The following is a 19,148-nucleotide window of genomic DNA, read 5'->3' as shown; positions in this document are numbered from 1 at the left end:
AGAAAGAAACTCACAAGAGCATCGTTGGAGGTTTATCTGAAGAACACTGGAGAACATCCAGGTTATGAATATAACCCACGTTCCCTGAGGATGGGAAAGAAGATGTGTCTACCGACACTTTGGGAGTGTGTAAGGAAAACGCCACAGCAACTGAGCCTATCCCACTCTTGATGTGAAGTTTGCCAAGCTTATTAGCATAAGTGCACAAGCATCACCAAGGGTGTAACCTTCTAACGTCCCCTAGGCCTTTTAATTACCAGAATACGGGAATAATTCTGGAATTTAGGATTGGGGGGTCGTAAATATTCTTTTTACCTAGCTAACTGTAGTCTAGGTATTTTATAGATACAACAGTACAATGGGAAAGCATGCCAGTCCCAAAGGGGACACTGCGAAGGCCACCTGCTACCCAAGGGGAGACTAGGTGACAGTATGAACATATGGACCTGCGCTATTCAGGGAGAGTGATACATATGATAAACTGGTTAGCGGGTAGGAAAGACACTGGTCCGACTGAGAGGGGGGAACACTGTGGCTAAATGACGCATATGGGATTGTTAACAGGGATCATGCATAGCTGGCACCGATCCCCAGCAGATCCCTGCCGAGTGCTAATGCCAAAGAGGAGGCAACACTTTATGTTAAGTGTGCTCTTGCTCCCGGGGGACATGGCTCACCCTGGCACTGATAGGTGAGGGTGATGGCATCAATTAATCAATGGGCCAACCTCTGTTTTAATATGGCACTTCCCTTCTGCCTACTACCATAACAGACAAAGAGTTGCTCAGAATAATGTGAGAGTAGGCCGGCCCGAATTCCAGGCATGATTTGCTGACCGAAAATGCCTCCAGATCCCCGACCCTTTTGATCAATGCCAACGCTGTCTTTGTGAACAGAATTATTAAGGATACTGAGACGAGTGGCTAAAATAGATCTCTTTGCAGACCTGCTAGGACTACAGAGAGGCCATGAAAGGGGCATGATGGATTTAATCGCCTCATGCCTCTGAGGAACTGGATGATTAGGTTATGCTTCCCGAGCATACTGCCATCCATCGCATCATGGTGAGCGAAGTTGGCTGCAAAGTAAACCTTTAGTGTGGAGGGTGACAGCCTACACTCCAGCCTATCCTAAAAGAAGGATCACACAACACTAATCTGGCAAATCCAGGGATCTTTTCGTCGAGAAATACACCACTCAGTAAATAGACTTCACTTCAGGGTGTAGGCATTGACTCCAGTAGGTCACCTAAGTCTTCCGAGCTCCATCTATGGACCACACAGGGAGGTTCTAGAGAAAAAGCCAGAAAGGGGCCATTGCAAGGAGTGTGAGTTCGGAAACCCAGGTCCGGTTGGGGCAGAGAGGTGCAACTAACAAGACCTGCTCCTCGTCCTCTCTGACCTTGCACAGAGCCTGTGCGAGAGGGCTCACTGGGAAAAATGCTTAAATGCACATGCCTGGGGTCCAGCTGTGGGACAATGCATCCATGCTAAGGGGGGCCTCGGTCAGGGAATAAAACAACTGGCAATGGCCATTTTCAGAAGAAGCAGAAGGTCAACATGGGCTTCCTCGGAGTGCTCCAATATCAGCTGGAGCATGCCTGGTGCAGTCTCTATTCTCAAGAAGTCAGCTGCCGTGAGAGTGCATCAGCTGCACGGTTGAGCTCTGTGCGAGAGGGCTCACTAGGAAAAATGCTTAAATGCACATGCCTGGGGGCCAGCTGTGGGACAATGCATCCATGCTAAGGGGGGCCTCGGTCAGGGAATAAAACAACTGGCAATGGTCATTTCAGGAGAAGCAGAAGGTCAACATGGGCTTCCTCGGAGTGCTCCAATATCAGCTGGAGCATGCCTGGTGCAGTCTCTATTCTCAAGACGTCAGCTGCCGTGAGAGTGCATCAGCTGCACGGTTGAGCTCGCCCGGGATGTGAATGGCATGCAGCGGTTTCAACCATGTATGACTATAGAGGAGCAGATGGCGAGCGAGCTGAGACATGCGATGGGAGCGAATACGGTTGATATACGCCACCGTTTTCGTGCTGTCCATCCTGACCGGCACATGTTTTTGCTCCAGTACCAGTAAAAATCGGCAGAGAGTGAGAAACACTGCCAACAGCTCCAGGCAATTGATATGCAAATGCAATCAGTGTCCGGTCCATGAACCCGCAGCAGCATTCTCATAACACACAGCCCCCAACCCATGCTGGAAGCATCTGTCGAGATGACAACATGCCTGGACACTTGTTCTAAGGGCATCCCGGCCCATAGAAAGGCAAGGTCCGTCAAAAAACTGAGGGTGTGGAGCCTTTGAAAAAAGTTTAGTGGGACCACTGTGTCCCTGTCGAGTAGTCTCAGATAGCACAGCACCATCCAGGCACACGATTCTGTGAGGCGTGTCGTCATGGAGATAAGAGATCTCATCCGTCCCGAGATAGGAGATGCTCTGCACAGTGGAAAGCTTGCTCTTCTTCCGGTTGACCTGAAGCCCCAACTGGTCGAGGTGCTGGAGCACCATGTCCCTGTGCAAAATCAATTATTTTATTAATTTATTTATTTCATAACAAGGGACAGTGAACATTAATCAACGTTCATCAAAAACATAAATTTACCCAAATTAGCCCAAAGACTACTTTTTATTGGTGGTCCCTTTGCCAGATGTTAAAGGCCATACAAATAAAAATACAAATTCAAACTAAAAACATACTCAAATGAACAACAATAGAAAACACCCACCACAACAACATTAAAAGCCTACTGTTCACAATATTCATTATTAAGAAGCCTTTACTTGGTCACGTGACCTGTGAGCGTGATGGCAGCTTAGTTTTCTACCTCCGTCTACCTCACTCGTTTTCATTGAATTATTCATATATTTACTTTGTTATTAGGCCACACTTTTCCAAAAAATGTGCAATAAAATGTCCTTACATCATGGAAAATTGGCTGGCAAGCAAGCAAATCGCGAACAAACATCCGAAACTGAAAAGATGGAGGAATCCCTCACGGCCTCATCAGCCATGGAGAAGCAACAAGTGTTTATTGAATCTCAGTTTAAAACTCTGCAAGAAAGGCTTGATGACATTCAGAAAGAACGTCTTCAAATCTCCACTGGAGGTTAATGAGTTTCTGGTCGGGTCTGACACACCAGTAAATGAAGAGAGATGAGGCATTAAGGTTTAAAAAATGCCACAGAGTGTGTAAGGGTGCTTCTGATTAACGTTTGGAGTTACAGATACTCTAAAGGCCTAACCGGCACATTTTTGAAACAGGACTATAATATATAATGGGTTGGGGAGAAGCACTATTAAGTCTGCCGCCTTTCTCAGGGTCATGTTGTCCATTTTAGGATTTTGTTCACCCATATTTCCTTTTGTGTTTGCCTTAGGCGCGTTTTCACCACTTTGGTGTGGTATTACTCATTTTTTCACTGTTCTTGTGGAAAATGGGGTGTTCATGGGGATACTGGCGATTTGTTTTTGTTTGTTTGTTTTTAATAATTTATTATTATTATTTTGCATTATTCCTCTGCAGTTATGGGGTTTCCGTGAAGATCATGCTTACTCAATGTGCACTGCTATTTTTATTGTATTTTTCATTGACATGACCTCTGACGATTTACATATAATTTCCTGGAATGTGAACGGACTAAATGGTCCAATTAAACACACAGCATGCCTTGACTATTTACATAGACACCAGGTAGATATAGCTCTCATTCAAGAATCTCGTTTAAAAAAAACAGATGTCCAAAGAGTCTCTAATAAGCATTATCACATTGGGGCATCTTCCTCAATGAACAGTAAATCATGTGGAACATTAGTAGTTTTAAAAAGAAGATTGTCATTTAATATTCTACAAAGGTTTAGTTGTGAGGAAGGGAGAATATCCTACATTAAAGTAAATATAGTTGGCCAAAACTTTTATTTCAATTTACTCTCCTTCTCAATTTAATGCGAAATTCCTTCCCGCTTTTTATTATTTTATTGTTGGCGCAGACATGAATGCAGTCATTGATGCATCTTTTGACCGATCAGGTACACACTACACTAAGAATCAATCACCATCATCCGCAGATCTGTGTAAATTTTTATCTGATTTAAATTGACTAGATTTATATCGCTTAATTCACCCCTCAACAAAGCAATATTCATTTTACTCTTTTAGGCATAAATGTTTGACCAGAATTTATTATATTTTTATATCCAGACCTTCGTGTGTTGAAACGCATGAGGTGGCGATAACTCCCTGACCATTATCGAATCACAGTGTTGCGTCAGCTAAAATTTCAATTTTGCCAGCTTCAATTAAAGCATCTCGTTGGCGTTTTAACACTACTTCAAAACGATGATTTCTGTGCAAGGCTCAAGGAGAAATTACATTGGTTCATTGAAATAAACTCTAGTTCAGTAGAGGACCCTCATTATCTATGGGATGCAATTAAAGGATGTATAAGAGACTTTTCTATTAGTTTTTCATCACATCGGAATAAAACTAGATTGAACAAAATAAATGACCTAGAAGCAAAATTTACTAATTTACAAGGAAATCAACAACTCTCAAATTCAGAAAAAGTTCAACAAGAAATTATCAGGATAAATGCAGAACTTAAATCTTTGCTTAGGTATAGAGCAGAATTCCTGATGCACAAAGTCAGAGAAACTTACTATTTTAATGGTACCAAATCATCTCCTCTTTCTCAGGTTAAAAAACAATGAAAAATATTCCAATATCGCAGCAATTCAAACTCTCAACGGCCTGATGAATAAACCTAAACAAATTAATAAAGAATTCAAGATTTTTTTATAAAAATTTATGTAATTCTGAACTTGTGTTTTGCGACATTGCCAATGATAATTTTTTCCAAGATATATCCCTGACTTCTCTCTCTGAGGATGAAACGATATCTCTAAGTGCCCCGATTTTATTAGATGGATTAAAAGAAGCTCTTACAGTCATGAAGAAGGGGAAAGCACCAGGCTGGGATAGACTACCTCCTGAGCTATATCTTGCCTTCTGGGATGAGCTAGGACAACCATTACTAGATATGATTCTATATTCTATCCATGAGGGCTCCTTAAACAACAGTGCTAATTTGGCTATTATTACTCTATTACCAAAACCTGACAAGGATTTAACACTATGAGGTAATTACAGACCCCTATCTCTCTTAAACAGTGATGTTAAACTTTATGTCAAAGTCCCAGCTTCCAGATTGGACAGTCTCATGATCAACTTGATTCACGCTGATTAAACTGGTTTCATTAAATCACGCCTGGCAAGTGACAATGTACTTCGTTTGCCACATATCATACAGGTAATGAGCAGTCTTAATAGCCCCTGTGCCGCTTTTTCTTTAGATGCTGAAAAAGCCTTTGACAGGCTATAGTGGAAATATTTGTGGTCAGTATTGGAACGTTTTGGATTAGGTAAGGATTATATCAACATGATTAAAGTTTTGTATGCTAACCCTTCTGCGGTGGTTATGACTGCTGGCACATATTCATCTCAGTTCCCTATCTTACGCGGTACACGTCAGGGATGTCCTCTCTCACCTCTTTTATTTGCACTTTCTCTTGAACCTTTTGCACAGAAAATCCATCAGAATGCTATGATCAAACCAATCACCTTTTCCAATACCTCACACACCATTTCCCTATTTGCGGACGATATCTAACTGCATTCCGCATGGTCTTTCTGTCTTTAACTCGTTCAGTATTGTCCCTGGATATAAAATCAATTGGACTAAATCGGCTTTACCACACTTAATCTATCCTCTTCTTCTGCACTCCCAGTTGGAATACCAGGGGTTTTTGGTTTTAGATATTTGGGCGTTGAGATTTATTCTTCCTTACATACGATAGCTTTAAATAATTTTCAAGGTATTTATAATTGCATAGACAAGGACTTAAACTGTTGGTCTTTATTACCATTATCTTTGAAGCCTGAATTTTTACAGTTAAGATGGATGTTTTGCCTCGTATTAACTTTTTTTCTTCCATGATACCACTAGCTCCTCCCACTAATTACTGGTCTAAACTACCAAAGTTAATTTCCAAGTTTATATGAAATGATAAATCCTCATGCATAAAACATTACAGCGTTACAAAGATGCAGGGGGCCTGGGTGTCCCAGATTTCAAATTATACAAATTTGAATTTGAATTTGCATTTGTTTTACGCCCACTTAGGACATCCCTCATGTTCCGTGTGAATCAGTGGAACTTAATTTAGTCTCTCCATATAGATTAAAAGATTTAGTTTTTTGCAATATCCCATTGAAAAGTGCTAAACGTTTTGGACCAATTATATCATATCTTCTCTCTGTTTGGCGCACAGTTGCTAAATTACCCTGTATGAATATTAAATGGCATTTCCATACCCCTATATTTCATAATCATGGACTTCTCACAGAAAATAAGCCTTTTATTTTCCCTTAGTGGAGCGACAGAAGCATTCACACTTCAGCAGACATTTTTGGGGGAAGATGGCATGCGTTCCTTTAGTGATCTGAAGGCACAATATAATCTTCCAGGGACATCTTTTTTCTTTTATTTACGTCTGAGATCTGCAATGAAAGCTTATGGTGTCCCGTGGAAAGTAAATATTCCCTCCATCAGAATTCACAGTACTTTGACATAACAAGTAAAAACGAAAGCTGTAGTGTCTGCTTTATATCTATTGTTTTTAGAGGCATCATACAAAAAACTAACAATTATGAACATCTGGCATAAAGAATTGTGTGACAAACTCTTCTACAAATACTGATGATTTATGTTGGGACTCCATATGGACTAACTTTAAACTTACCTCAAAGAATCCTAATCATCAGCTAATTCATTTCAAAATGATTCATAGAATTTACCTCACTCCAAGGAAACGTCACTTATGATGAAACTAACATCATCTCCCAATTGTAATTTCTGCTCAGAGGATGTCATAGGTACATTCAAACATATGTTTTGGGAATGTCCTGAAGTAGATAATTTTTGGCATAATGTGTCACTGACCTTGAAGGACATATTGGAATCAGACATACCATGTTGCCCTAAGCTTTTCCTTTTAAATGATGATTCCTTCTTTGACTTTTTTCTTTATTTCAGAAAAAATATTATTTTCTGCTTTAACAGCAGCTAAAAAATGTTAGCTTTATGTTGGCAGCCTCCACACACCCTGGACCGAAAACACAGGATGTATATGTTCTTGGGCATCACAAATATGGAACAAATATGTCTGTGGCAAGGCTCCATGGCGCTTCTACAAAAACTATCACTTCATGGATATGTGCAATAACTAAGATAAAAGGAAAAATGCTATTGTGAATTTCTTCTTTGTATTTTATTTAACCAATGTGTAAAAGTCCAATGTATCTACCTTTGTTAAAAGTGTTCTTGTAAGAAGTTAAATGCAGAGGTTAATTTATTTATTTACGTATTTATTTATGTATTCTTTTTTTATTTAATTTTATTTCATTTATTTAAATTTTTTTATTATTTTTTTTATTATTTTATTTTTTCTTTGTTTTTTGCTCTGATTTATTTTCTTTTTTCTTAATTATTATTCTCTCCAGGGGTGGGATGGGATGGGGTAATAATAGAAAATGCAGTTGGTTGGTATCTTTGTCTGTAATGCAAGATTATTTTCAACTGTTGTATAAAAATTTGATCACAAAAAAAAAGAAGCCTTTGCTTAAATTATACTTAAATGATTTAAAAGATACACATTCTCTAGCAGATTGTGGTATCAAATTCCCCTGACGTGATGCTTTAAAAAGCTTGACCAAAATAAGGTTTTCTAAGTGGAATAATTTAATCAGCTCTAGCTGCACTCCTAGTTATTGTTTTCTACAGATTTAAATTTTTAAAAATTCAGATATAGGTGAGCTGAACCATGCATAATCTTGTAAGTTACACAACAATTTTGAACTCAGAGAAGATGTTTGCCCAATTAAGCAGTCTATGGGTTTTTAAAATAGTACAATGATGAAAACTAAAAAGTTTTTTTATCTAAAATTTTAAGTGTTTATATAATAATTCCAGAGTTTTTAAAACTGTAGATTTTGTGTTAGACCAACTTATCAGACAATAATTGTTATGAGAGAGAATCATAGAATTTACATTTTTACAAAAATGCAATTTTGCAGCCTTATTTGATAAAGAATTTCTAATAAACCTAAAATTAACTATACTCAGTTTCTGTGTAAGGCCTGGAGAGGAACCACACTCGTGCAGCTCAGCCAGTTTCTGCGCCTGGTAGCACTGATGCGTGGCCAAAGCATGCAAGCCAGAGGCTCCCTACTAGCCTTGGATGGGAGTCTAGGCTGACCTCTCCAGGTTACATCGCATTGCGGCAAAGATTAACTTAAATAGTCCACTTCATCTGAGGAATCGCTTCGTACCTCCTGGCTGGTCCGCCTTTAAGAGTGGTAAGGATGGCAGCGCATGAGAAAAGGTGTCCTCCATGCCTGCGTGAGTTCATTGTGCACCTCCGGGAAGAAGGTGATGGGGGTTTGACCCTCTTCTTGACTCCCACATAACACCTGTCCAGTCTCGAGTCCCCCCACCGAAACAGCCTGGGATATCACAGCCAACATGTCCGATTCCAGGTCTGAGACCTCACTTACAACCCTCGGAGGGCGGGAGTGGGTCTGGAAAATCATCAGAACACGTCAACCCACTCTTCGATGCAGCGATGGAAATCTGGCCCTCTGTGCCATTAAGTGACAGTGCAACCATCCTGAAGGGATGCGATGCCTCACTCACATAAAGCTTGGACGAAGCACACTGTGGAGAGGTGAGGGGTCCGCAGGCCAGAAGGCAACGGATGAGCCCCCACTGTCACCTTCATGCCTGCCTGAGTGCTAACCAACTTACGGGGAGCGGGGAAGCACCACCCCAACATGCTGAGCCCCAGACATGCAACACAATACTTGTGCCCTTCATCAAGGGAGAGGAAACCACCACACCCAGAAACACACGGTTGGAATGAAATCTTTAAAAAGATGCTTTGCTCGCTGCTGTTGCTCTTTTATGGGAATCTGCTCTTTTATTTGAAACTGCTCTTTTAGCCACTAGTGAAACACTCAGAGAATGGGAAGTAGACATAGTTCAGCCGCTGCTGTATGTGTTGTCACACAGACTGGATGGAATACTGCTTTCTTTCTGGAAGACAGCTTAGCAGAACATTCTCTTCAGTTTCTCATGAGGCTCTGAAGCAAAAAGGCTAACGGTTCACTCCATGTGCGCTGGTTATAAACTCTACTAATGATTAATCACCAGCACCTGCGGAGCTGAGCTATGCCAATTCATAGGCATTCATTGGCCTGTCTAAAGCTACGGTCACACCAGCATTTGTGTGTGCGAAATTCTGTCGTACGGCGCTGCGAAAAGGGGCGGGATTAAACAAGATAATTAGACAATAAAAAAAGCGAGCGATTGCTCCATGTTTTAAATTTCTGTCCAGAGAGGTCCTGTTTTGATCCTCGATTGGTCTCATGCAGTCAAGTGATGCGATTTCGCAGGTTAGAGTTCACCAAGCTTGAACTTTGCACCGCAGCAACATGCGAAACTTAACGCATGACCCTGCGTTTCCGGTCTGACGCATTCGCGTGCGTATGAATGGAAGTCTATGGGAAGAAAAGTCAAGTGTGACCGCAGCTTTAAGTTGCGGTCACACTGGGCTTTGTGTGTGCGAAATTCTGTCGTATGGCGCTGCGAAAAGGGGCGGGATTAAACAAGATAATTAGACATTAAAAAAAGCGAACGATTGCTCCATGTTTTAAATTTCTGTCCAGAGAGGTCCTGTTTTGATCCTCGATTGGTCTCACGCAGTCAAGTGATGTGATTTCGCAGGTCAGAGTTCACCAAGCTAAAACTTTGCATCGCAGCGAACTGCGAAACTTAACGCATGACCTTGCGTTTCCGGTCTGACGCATTCGCGTGCGTATGAATGGAAGTCTATGGGAGGAAAAGCCCAGTGTGACCGCAACTTCATTCTTCAGAGTGATTGGTCTTCTAGCGAACTTCCAAAGTGTCTGTAGACACGTCATAGTTCTCAATAGAGTGGAACAGCTTGTGCGTTGCTTGAGATCAGCAAGCATGTACAGCTGTATTAGTCTTGTCTTTGTCTTTTGGAAATTGATAATCAGGAATATCCTATAAAGGCAGATTGATGGGTGCATGAACAGATGTCCTTCCAAGAGGAAGGGGGTGGTGGTGTTCATAGATTGTTAGATGTCTTCTCTGTGGCAGTTATTTAAATTGTGGCTAATGGAACCACAATGGGCAGAAGAAGAAGACTCACAAGAGCATTGTTGAAAATTTATCTGAAAATTGCTAGAAAACAGGATTGTTCATTCATAATACATTCGAGTAGCATTACCAGAATAAAGACGTTTTTCTCTATGTACAAACAAATCAACGCTTGTGAAAGCAATATAGTTTAATTCAAAACAAACTGACACATAAGCAGCGAAAAACATTCCCTCGCGCCTCACACACTGCTCCTGCTGTGAATCCTAGTTGTTTAACTTGCATGCCGAAAAAAATATGCGCTGCTCATACATTGTGGAACTGGTGTAACAGCTTTTAATTCAGAAGTGTCAGCACCATGACTGTAGAAGATATGGACATAGTATCCGTGACGTCACCCATAGGTTTCTGAAGAACGCAAGGTGTGGTCAACCATTGCCATTTTGTTTGCGCGTCATTAAACCGACCGGGGGTGCCCAAAAAAGGGAGAGGCAGAGCGCCAGTGAAGCTAAAGATGCCTACTTTAGCATTTTGCTTAGACATTCTCTTAGGGAGAAACGCTTAATACTTCATTACCTGCGACTCATTTGTGTTCTGACTACATGTGCTTAGTTGTATATTATATAAATAAAGTGTTTAGTCTTTTAAAATACACTGTTGTAAGACTTTGAGCCACTAAATATTGTACTAATGGTGTTCTTATACAGGAGGAAAATGCAAATGACTCCCTAATACTTCAAATAAAGTCAAATAAAGTTAGTAAATGCAAGGCTATTTATGAAATCTAGGCATAACACTGTATGATAACGTTTCAGGTGACTGTTCTATAGCCTACAGCTAATCAATCTGTTTGGATTCTAGAGTGCATTACAGTTCTAAAAAAAATATAAATGATAAATTATTTTAAATTAAACAAATACATTTATCGAGATGGTATATAAATATATAATTTCACTTAAACGGGAAATGGAGGTCATTTGAATGGTTTGTGACCACAATTAAGTGCACACAGCATGCTATATTATCTGATAATTGTAGAAAATAATTCCAAAAGTTCAGTGGCTAATTAGCCAGAATTGGCTGAGGTGACATGAAGGTGACCAGCGAGACCTAGCTGTCACTCAAGTGGCCACGCCCTTAATTATGCAGACTTACTATAACTTAATAAAACGGAATGGATGAGTTACAAAAAAATTCACCCCCCTCAGAGTTGTCATGAAGGGTTATATTAGCTATATGTACCAAAACCATCTTTTATACCAGGCTGTAAACATTTTTTTATCAGCTGTAAAATTGGCCAATTTAGCATTGCAGTCAGTAAACATCTGGAGTTCCTGGAGCCAGCCCCCAAAGGCGAGTCGATCAATTGCAGTTTCAGTTACATCCGTTTTAGCTTCACAAGGGAGAGAAGGGGGTTGCCACTTGGTCGGCACAAAGCAAGTTTTTGAAGGCAGCAAAACTAATTTTTAAGTAATATGATGATCATCTTCATATTTTGACTAAACATGGCTCCTGTAAGATGATTTTTTGTATAATGCACAAAGAAGAGATGATGAGTCAGGGAAGTTAGACTACATAACATTAATTTTCCACCATCACAATCAGGTCTCAGACAAAAGATAATTCTATACATTTTTTGTGTTCTCTATTGTTATATGAAACTAAAATTCATGCAAAAGATTTCTTAGAAGATCTTGTATTACTCTAGTTGTGTATTGATTTTTTTTTTATTTATTTATAATAATAGTTGTATAATAAAAGTTTTATTTATTCATTTTTTCTTTCTTTCATTTTCCTTTGGATTAGACCCTTTATCAGGGGTCGCCACAGCGGAATAAACCACCAACTTATCCAGCATATGTTTTGTGTAGGGGGAAGTGTGTGCGGTTGAGGGATCCCGTGCGCCAGTAAAGCTTTATGTCTAGCAACACCCCTACTTTACAATAAGGTTGCTAGTTAATGTATTTACGAACATGAACAACACATTTATTATTGTATTCATCTTTGTTAATGTTAGCTAATGAAATAAGTTGTTTATTGATATTTCACGTCACAGTGCATTAACTATGTTGAGCATGATTTTAAATTCTAATAATGCATTAGTAAATGTTTATTATTAGTTAACTTATTATTAGTTCTGTACAAATATTGTTCATAATCATTATAGGTTCAGTTTAGTACAATAACGTAAAAGATTATTGTAAAGTGTGACCAGCATCTAGAAATCAAATATAAAAAATAATGAATTATCATTAACAATCATCGGCTTAAAAATATATGACTCGGATAAATATACAGTAATAGTAATTCTACAGATAGGTTAGATGCTTTTTGCATTTTAGGATGTGGGTTTGTCACATAAGCATAATCATTTCACAAATAAAAGATTGCAACAAGAACAACAACATCTCTTTCTTATGATGTCGTGTGTAATTGTAAACCAGATAGCACAAACTAAGTGCTAGGCTAATTCCAGCTTGGCGGCAGGCAAGCTTTTTCATTAAGCATCATTTAAAAACACATGTATTATAAAACTATATAAATTATTATAGCCTAGTTTTATCGTTTGAAAAGTTCTGCAAAACGTGTAGCCAAGGCCTGGTGTTTTTACAGCACTTTTTGAGATGTACAATCAGCCTTCATTTATTTTGTTTTTAAAATATGTTTTAGTTAAATAGTCTGTTTGGAAAATGTGTTAAAGCGGACTTGTCTAAATATACAATAGTTTCGATCAATAAACTAGTGTCAGAGTTTCGGAAATAGCCGCACGGTAAACAGCTTTCTGTGATGTCATTTTCCTGCGACCATTTGGGCTGTGTGTACATTTAGGATTTTAACAGGTTAGCTTTGCGCCTGTGCACTTTAAATCATGTTTATGTCGTGTTATAAACTAACTTAGGATTTATCACAGTCCTTCAGTGTGGCTGTGGATTAATTTTATGAGAATATACGTGACTCGGTATGCGGGTACGTCGCATTTATGACTTTAACGCGATCAGCAGTAGCTGCTGGAGAAGAGCGAGTGGCGGCTAACGTAATTTATGCGGAATGCGCATCCATTGCGGATGTGGTGCAGAATAAATGCGCATTGCTGCGACACAGGTAATGTTGGCCTTCATATTTACGCTTTTCGCGTATTTAAACATTCCGTTCAATGTGCATTTAACTATATTATCCATACCTTCTTTATTTTTAATTTCTCCACTGTAGCCTCGGGGTTTCCTCGTCATTTCAAGATTAGCGGAATAGCTTTCGGATTTCTTCATGTTATGAATGATTCATATACATAATGTCAGAATATCAGAAGAACATCAACGAGTTTCGCTTTTGGATGAAAGCCACAGGTTTTTGTTTTCCTGTTCTGTTAAGATGCACAACAAACACGTCGCATTTTTTTCGCTGAATTCATCTGAATTGCCTCATAAAATGACACGCTAACTTACTGCTGTTCTCCAGTGAGTGTGTGTTTTCTGTGGCTGTGTGTTACTGTCCATGTTAGTCATTACAATGAGGCGATGAATGCTATGCCATGGAACAGCATGGTGGCTTTTCACCCTTCTTGTGAATGGCACGCTGTCCAGCCGTCACGTCGGTGTGTCTGTAAAGCACTACATATCCATGACTGAGTACTACGAGGAGGGGGGCTTGCTGTACGAGCACTCACCTCCCATGCACATCAAAGTGGAGTCTCCAGAGGGTCCCTTTGGAGGCGGGGTGTCCGAGGACGGTTTTCCCAGGGAAGATGACGACTCTGAGGCCAGCTGTGATCATCAGAACGGCGGGTTGCCAAGCAGCCTGCCCTTTAATGTTGTGGTCGTGCACCCCAACATAGTCGCTCCTGGCATGTCTTCGGATGATCTCATCCCAATTGACCAAAGTAAGTCTTGGATGGTTGGAAGATAAGTTGATTTCACTTAAGTTGTGATTTTTGTCCTTAAAGAGACAGTTCACCCCAAAATAAAAGTCATCATTCATTCCCTTCATATGGATGACAATTGTAACAGGTTTCCAACATGCTTACGCAATATACTTAAACCTGCAACATAAATATGATCTTTTCTGTTCAACATAACATAAAACTCAGTCTGGCTTGGAACAAGTCAAGGGTGAGTAAATGATGATTGAGGAAATGATTTTGCGTGCGAGCTGTCTTTTTAATGATAGTATTTAAAGATGCACTCTGTCTGTTTTTCCTTTTAACTAAAGTTTAGCAAATGTAGAAAGAATTGGTTAAAGTAAAACTTGGTTAAAATAAAAACTTAAAAAAATAAAATAAATCTTCACCTGTCATCAAAGTTATCTGAAAACCATACAAAAACACCAAATTCTTGTCTTGAGACAATTTTGGAAAATCTGTTTTGATCATCTTCAAATGTTGACTACTGTATATGATGCTGTCAGTATAATTCTGACCTGCACAACATGCGCAAGAAATGTACCGAGTGCATCTTTAAATAGAAAATTATATGGAATTCAAATCTATCTTTTGATTAAAGGCAGAGGTGTGTCTTCAGCATTAGCAGCAGGAGGTGTAGGGAAACGGAAGAGCCGCTTTAGTGGGGCAGAGCTGGAGGTGTTGGTGTCAGAAGTGACCCGTTGTGAAGGGGAGCTGTTTGGTCCAGCTGGGAGGCTCCGGCGCCGAGAACGAGAGCGCATTTGGGCCGGGATACTTGAGCGTGTCAATGCTGTGTCCAGAGTACCACGGACACTAAGAGAAGTGAAGAAACGCTGGGATGACCTGAAGAGACGTAACGGCGGGAGACTGGCTGATGCGAGGCACCGCTCCTGCTACCTGCCGTCCAGCAGAGGGGCCACAATTATGGGAAGACCAACTCCTACTAGTCCCAGACTGCAGCAGTCTCGCCAAAAGCAGAGTACCAGAGGAAAAGCCAGTTACAGTTGCTCGTCAGACACTGATCCAGGTAATCAATCACCACAAATTTGAGTTGTCTGGTAAATTTGGCATGAAACAAGTTTTGTTAGTCTTCCTTATGGAGTTTTTTCAGGGCGATCATCGATTGTCCATATTGGTGGCACAGAACAGACTTACTGCTAAAAATGATCAATTACTATCATTTTAAGCTGCTTTTCCACTGTTGGGTTTGGTATGGTTCTGCAAGCTTTATTTCGGTTCAGTTTTGCTCGGCTTGGTTTTTTATTTCAACTGCAGTTTAGTACCGCTAAAGTGGGATTATCACTGTAGTTGCACTGCCTCTACTGCCTTGGCCTCTAAAAAAATCATTCTGGGTCTTCCTGTCAAACTTTTACTGGGTCTGCTCCCTAGCTACCAATGAAAGGAACATATGGACCTCATCTGCTGATTCTGCTGCCATCTCAGTCTTTTTGCCATTTCATGTCTTTTTCTTCTGGTTGTTTGGTGTCTAGTGTCACAAATTCAATGACATTGGTAGTGATGATTCTCAGACCAATTGCTGATCAGCCGTGTGAATACGTCACATTTTGGTAATATTGTGGCACGCCTGGAACTGCACCCAAGGTGTTATATAACGCAGTGGAAAAGTGAGCGGTAGCAAACCATGCCATGCAGTGGAAAAGCATCATTAGAGTACTGTAGATTTCCAAAACTTGTAACAAATCAAGCCGAAGAGAGAAAACATGTTTGGGTTAAAGAAAGGTATTTGTGGTAGACCAAACTAAACCAGGACTCCCTAGGCAAGAATCTTGATAAGATTCATGTTTGTTCTTATTAGTTCTGGTCAAGTAAATGAAATAATTGGCTTATATTTTAATACTGCTTATGCATATCTTTTACCACATATTAAATTCAGTTTGTAAAAATAAATTACCCTTCCCTGCTTAATTAGTCCTCTATAACAGCTTCCACATGGTTTTCCCCAGAGTTTAGACAGAATAAATAGACTAAGAGCTCTATTTTAACAATCTAGGTGCAAAGTGTAAAGCGCTTAACGCAAATTTGTTAAGGGCGTGTCTGAATTCACTTTTGCTATTTTACGGTTGGAAAAATACGGTTTGCGCTGTGGCGCATGGTCTAACAGGGTTGTGCTCATTCTCTTAATGAGTTGTGGGTGTGTTTTGAGCATAGCGTGCATTAAATCAATCAGAATCTCATCTCTCATTCCATTTAAGAGTCAGTTGCCATGGTGCGTTTGCTATTTACATGGTGAACTTTGTGAGTAAAAAAACTGAATGGACAAACTGAACACTTCACTAGCAAGAAAACAGTTTAACAGAGCATCTGTAGAGCGAGGATAAAGAATGAGCCTCCTCCATTCGGCCTCTTTACTTTCTCTTTACTTTTACTCTTTACTTTAATACTTTACTTTCGTGGAGAAGGAAACGGTGTTGTAAGCACTACACTGAAGACATCCATCAGCCTACATATTTAATTTTATTTGTTAAGCACCAAAGTTTTTTTTTAAACTATTTCTAAATTCAGTTTTATTTTTCTGCAAATGAATAAATGAGCAATAATAATGAAGTGTGGTTAAAAAAAAACAACTTATAGTTTTGGAGTTATATCCAAACACATGTCCTATTCTTATGCCCCATATGGTGTAGCATTCGTCTCTAAAACCTGACAGATGGACAAATCTAAATTTGCTTTTATTAAAACAAATATAAATATGCATATAATAAATCATACTGATAATAACATTATAATAAAAATGCAATAAATAATTGAAACTGAAAAAAAAACTGAAAAGAGCCCCCCGGACATGAAGAAGGCATGGAGGCAGTGTTTTTTTTTATTATTTTTTATTTTTTTTATTATTATATCTATGTAGTAAAAATAATTTTTGTAGTATTTTAATCCTTTTTTTGGTTTGTAAAGATATTTGTGTATTGCTGTACATCCTTTGTGTATTAAGCGTTTGAACCTGCATAGGCGCATAACTAACACCCTCTGTGCTGGACTTTAGACCAGCTTTTACTTGGTGTGGCGTGGTCCATTTCAGTTCCTCAAAATAGCAACGTGCCAACAATGCACCCTAACACACTTTCTTTATAGATGGGCACACCCATGAGTCCACAAAGTAGCTCAAATGGATTTGCTATTAAAACAACAAGGGGCAAAACTTCCGTCTAAATGCATCAACGCTTTTTTCACATCACCTCATACTTCAATTTTTCATCAAATCTTGACCCACCAAATGCTCTCTAGTATCTGACATGACCCGTCCCCTCCAAGATGATTCTCATTTGCTTTTCATGTGATGCACTTGAGCTCAACCACACTCGCTGGCAGAATTGTAATTTAAAACAAACGCTATTGGCTGCTTTTTAAAAGGGGCTACTCTATGTCCCACCCTCTCTTCATTTTTCAGTTGAGATTGTCAAACATCAAATAAAAATGCACATTTCAAGACACTTCACTGGTGCGATAAGGCTGTCTACTGCAGTATGTCATTTAAAAAAAGGACAACTTCTTAGTGTTTGACTTTATAGTAACTTAAAACATGGGAATACTAATAGTTAACATTACTCTTTGTTACTCTTTCAGTTGTGGTTGGCGATGGTTCTGAAAGAGACGGTTTTGAAAAGGAGGAAGAAGCAGGCGAGCCGGAGTGTGACGATGGAGATGACTGTGAGGGTGTGGAGAACAGTATGGAGGACAAACTGGGATTGGGCCTGGGTTTGGGAATAGTACCACCTCCCACATCAGAGCGCTGGTTACCTCCTTCACCTCTTTACAGTGCTCCCTTCCTCAACGGAACCCCTCAGCCAAGCCCAGAACCATCCTTAGGGACCCACCAGGGCCCACTGGAGCCTCCTCCTCCACGCTCCTCCTGGCTGGAAGATGAACTGCGCGGACTGGGAGAAGCAGCCATGCAGCTTGGCGACCGCATGGAACAAAACCTGCGAGAGTTTGGAGAAGGCTTCAGGCGAGATATGCGGACGCTTGTGGCTTCCCAAGAGGCCCTTACAAATAGCTTGCAGCAGAATAATGTACTTTTGCAGCGTCTGTTGGGTCTGCTTGAGATGCAGCATCAGCCGCCCCCTCAACAAATTCCACAACAACAATTGCAGCAACCTGCAGTTCAGCAGCAACAGGACCCTCCACAAGAGCAGCCTTATCAACAACTGTTATTGGCACAGGACCATCCGCAGCTCGAGCAGCAAATCCCAGCAACTGTCCCACCTCTTCCACCTCCTCCAGATATTTTAGATGGTACTCGGCACTCAGAACCACCGACTGAGATGAACGGAGTAACTGAACAGCCACGTCACGAGCTCAGGCGAAGACGCAGACGTTGACATGCGAATAGAACTGTACTGTGCGGTTGCAGTCAATTTATTTATTTAAAGCAATGTTTTATAAGGATAATTAGTTGCAGATTGTGCCATGTCATTGCCGCCACTTTTTATGTTATGCCTGTCGCAGATATATTATAAGTGTATAAGATGTACACCAAATAGCTCAAAGCTATTTCTCGATCTAAATTGACTTCTAAGCTCTTGTTGCTGATAGCAAACTACTAAGGTTTTATAGACCTGCTTGCTTGCGTTCATGTATAAAAACTGCAAGTTTAAAAAAAATATGATCTTGGCAGGCTTAAATACTCTTCAATGTTGATGCTGTTGAGAGTGAGACGTCACTTTTATTCTTTCACATGATCACTGCAAAATGACATTTTACTTTTCTACTATCGCAGTTTAAGGAAATACATCCAAATGCTGTTGTAAGGGACGTTATAATACATAGAACTTGGCAAGTTTCGTGAAAATAAATGCAGTTATCAGAAATACTGACTAATGTATAGATCTAAGGTTGCCCAGTCATTCTGCATGCAACGCAAGATAGTTACGCTCAAATATACTATTTTGAAAACTTTTCACCGTGTTAACAAAAATCACTTGTACTTGGAAAAAATGTCTGCCTATGAACAAGTTTTAATAAAAGCAATCTATACATTTATAAA

At 39.9% G+C, this 19,148-nt stretch overlaps 1 protein-coding gene across 3 annotated transcripts; it reads left to right on the top strand.

Annotated features, from left to right (window-relative positions):
- The first annotated feature begins 13,055 nt into the window (after positions 1-13,055).
- On the top strand, positions 13,056-19,148 carry si:ch211-261d7.3 (myb-related transcription factor, partner of profilin). 3 transcript variants are annotated; one of them, XM_056475761.1, is made up of 4 exons: positions 13,056-13,347; positions 13,456-14,122; positions 14,742-15,167; positions 17,729-19,148. In XM_056475761.1, the coding sequence occupies exons 2-4, from the start codon at positions 13,765-13,767 to the stop codon at positions 18,481-18,483; spliced, it is 1,539 nt and encodes a 512-aa protein (XP_056331736.1). In that variant the 5' UTR covers positions 13,056-13,347; positions 13,456-13,764; the 3' UTR covers positions 18,484-19,148. The 3 variants fall into 3 exon arrangements, with proteins under 3 accessions (XP_056331736.1, XP_056331737.1, XP_056331735.1); XM_056475762.1 differs by having other exon boundaries at positions 13,056-14,122; positions 14,760-15,167; XM_056475760.1 differs by having other exon boundaries at positions 13,056-14,122.

This window comes from Danio aesculapii, chromosome 16 (genome assembly GCF_903798145.1).
Source record: "Danio aesculapii chromosome 16, fDanAes4.1, whole genome shotgun sequence".
Lineage (NCBI taxonomy): Eukaryota > Metazoa > Chordata > Actinopteri > Cypriniformes > Danionidae > Danio > Danio aesculapii.
This window is presented reverse-complemented; position numbering and strand designations above follow the sequence as displayed.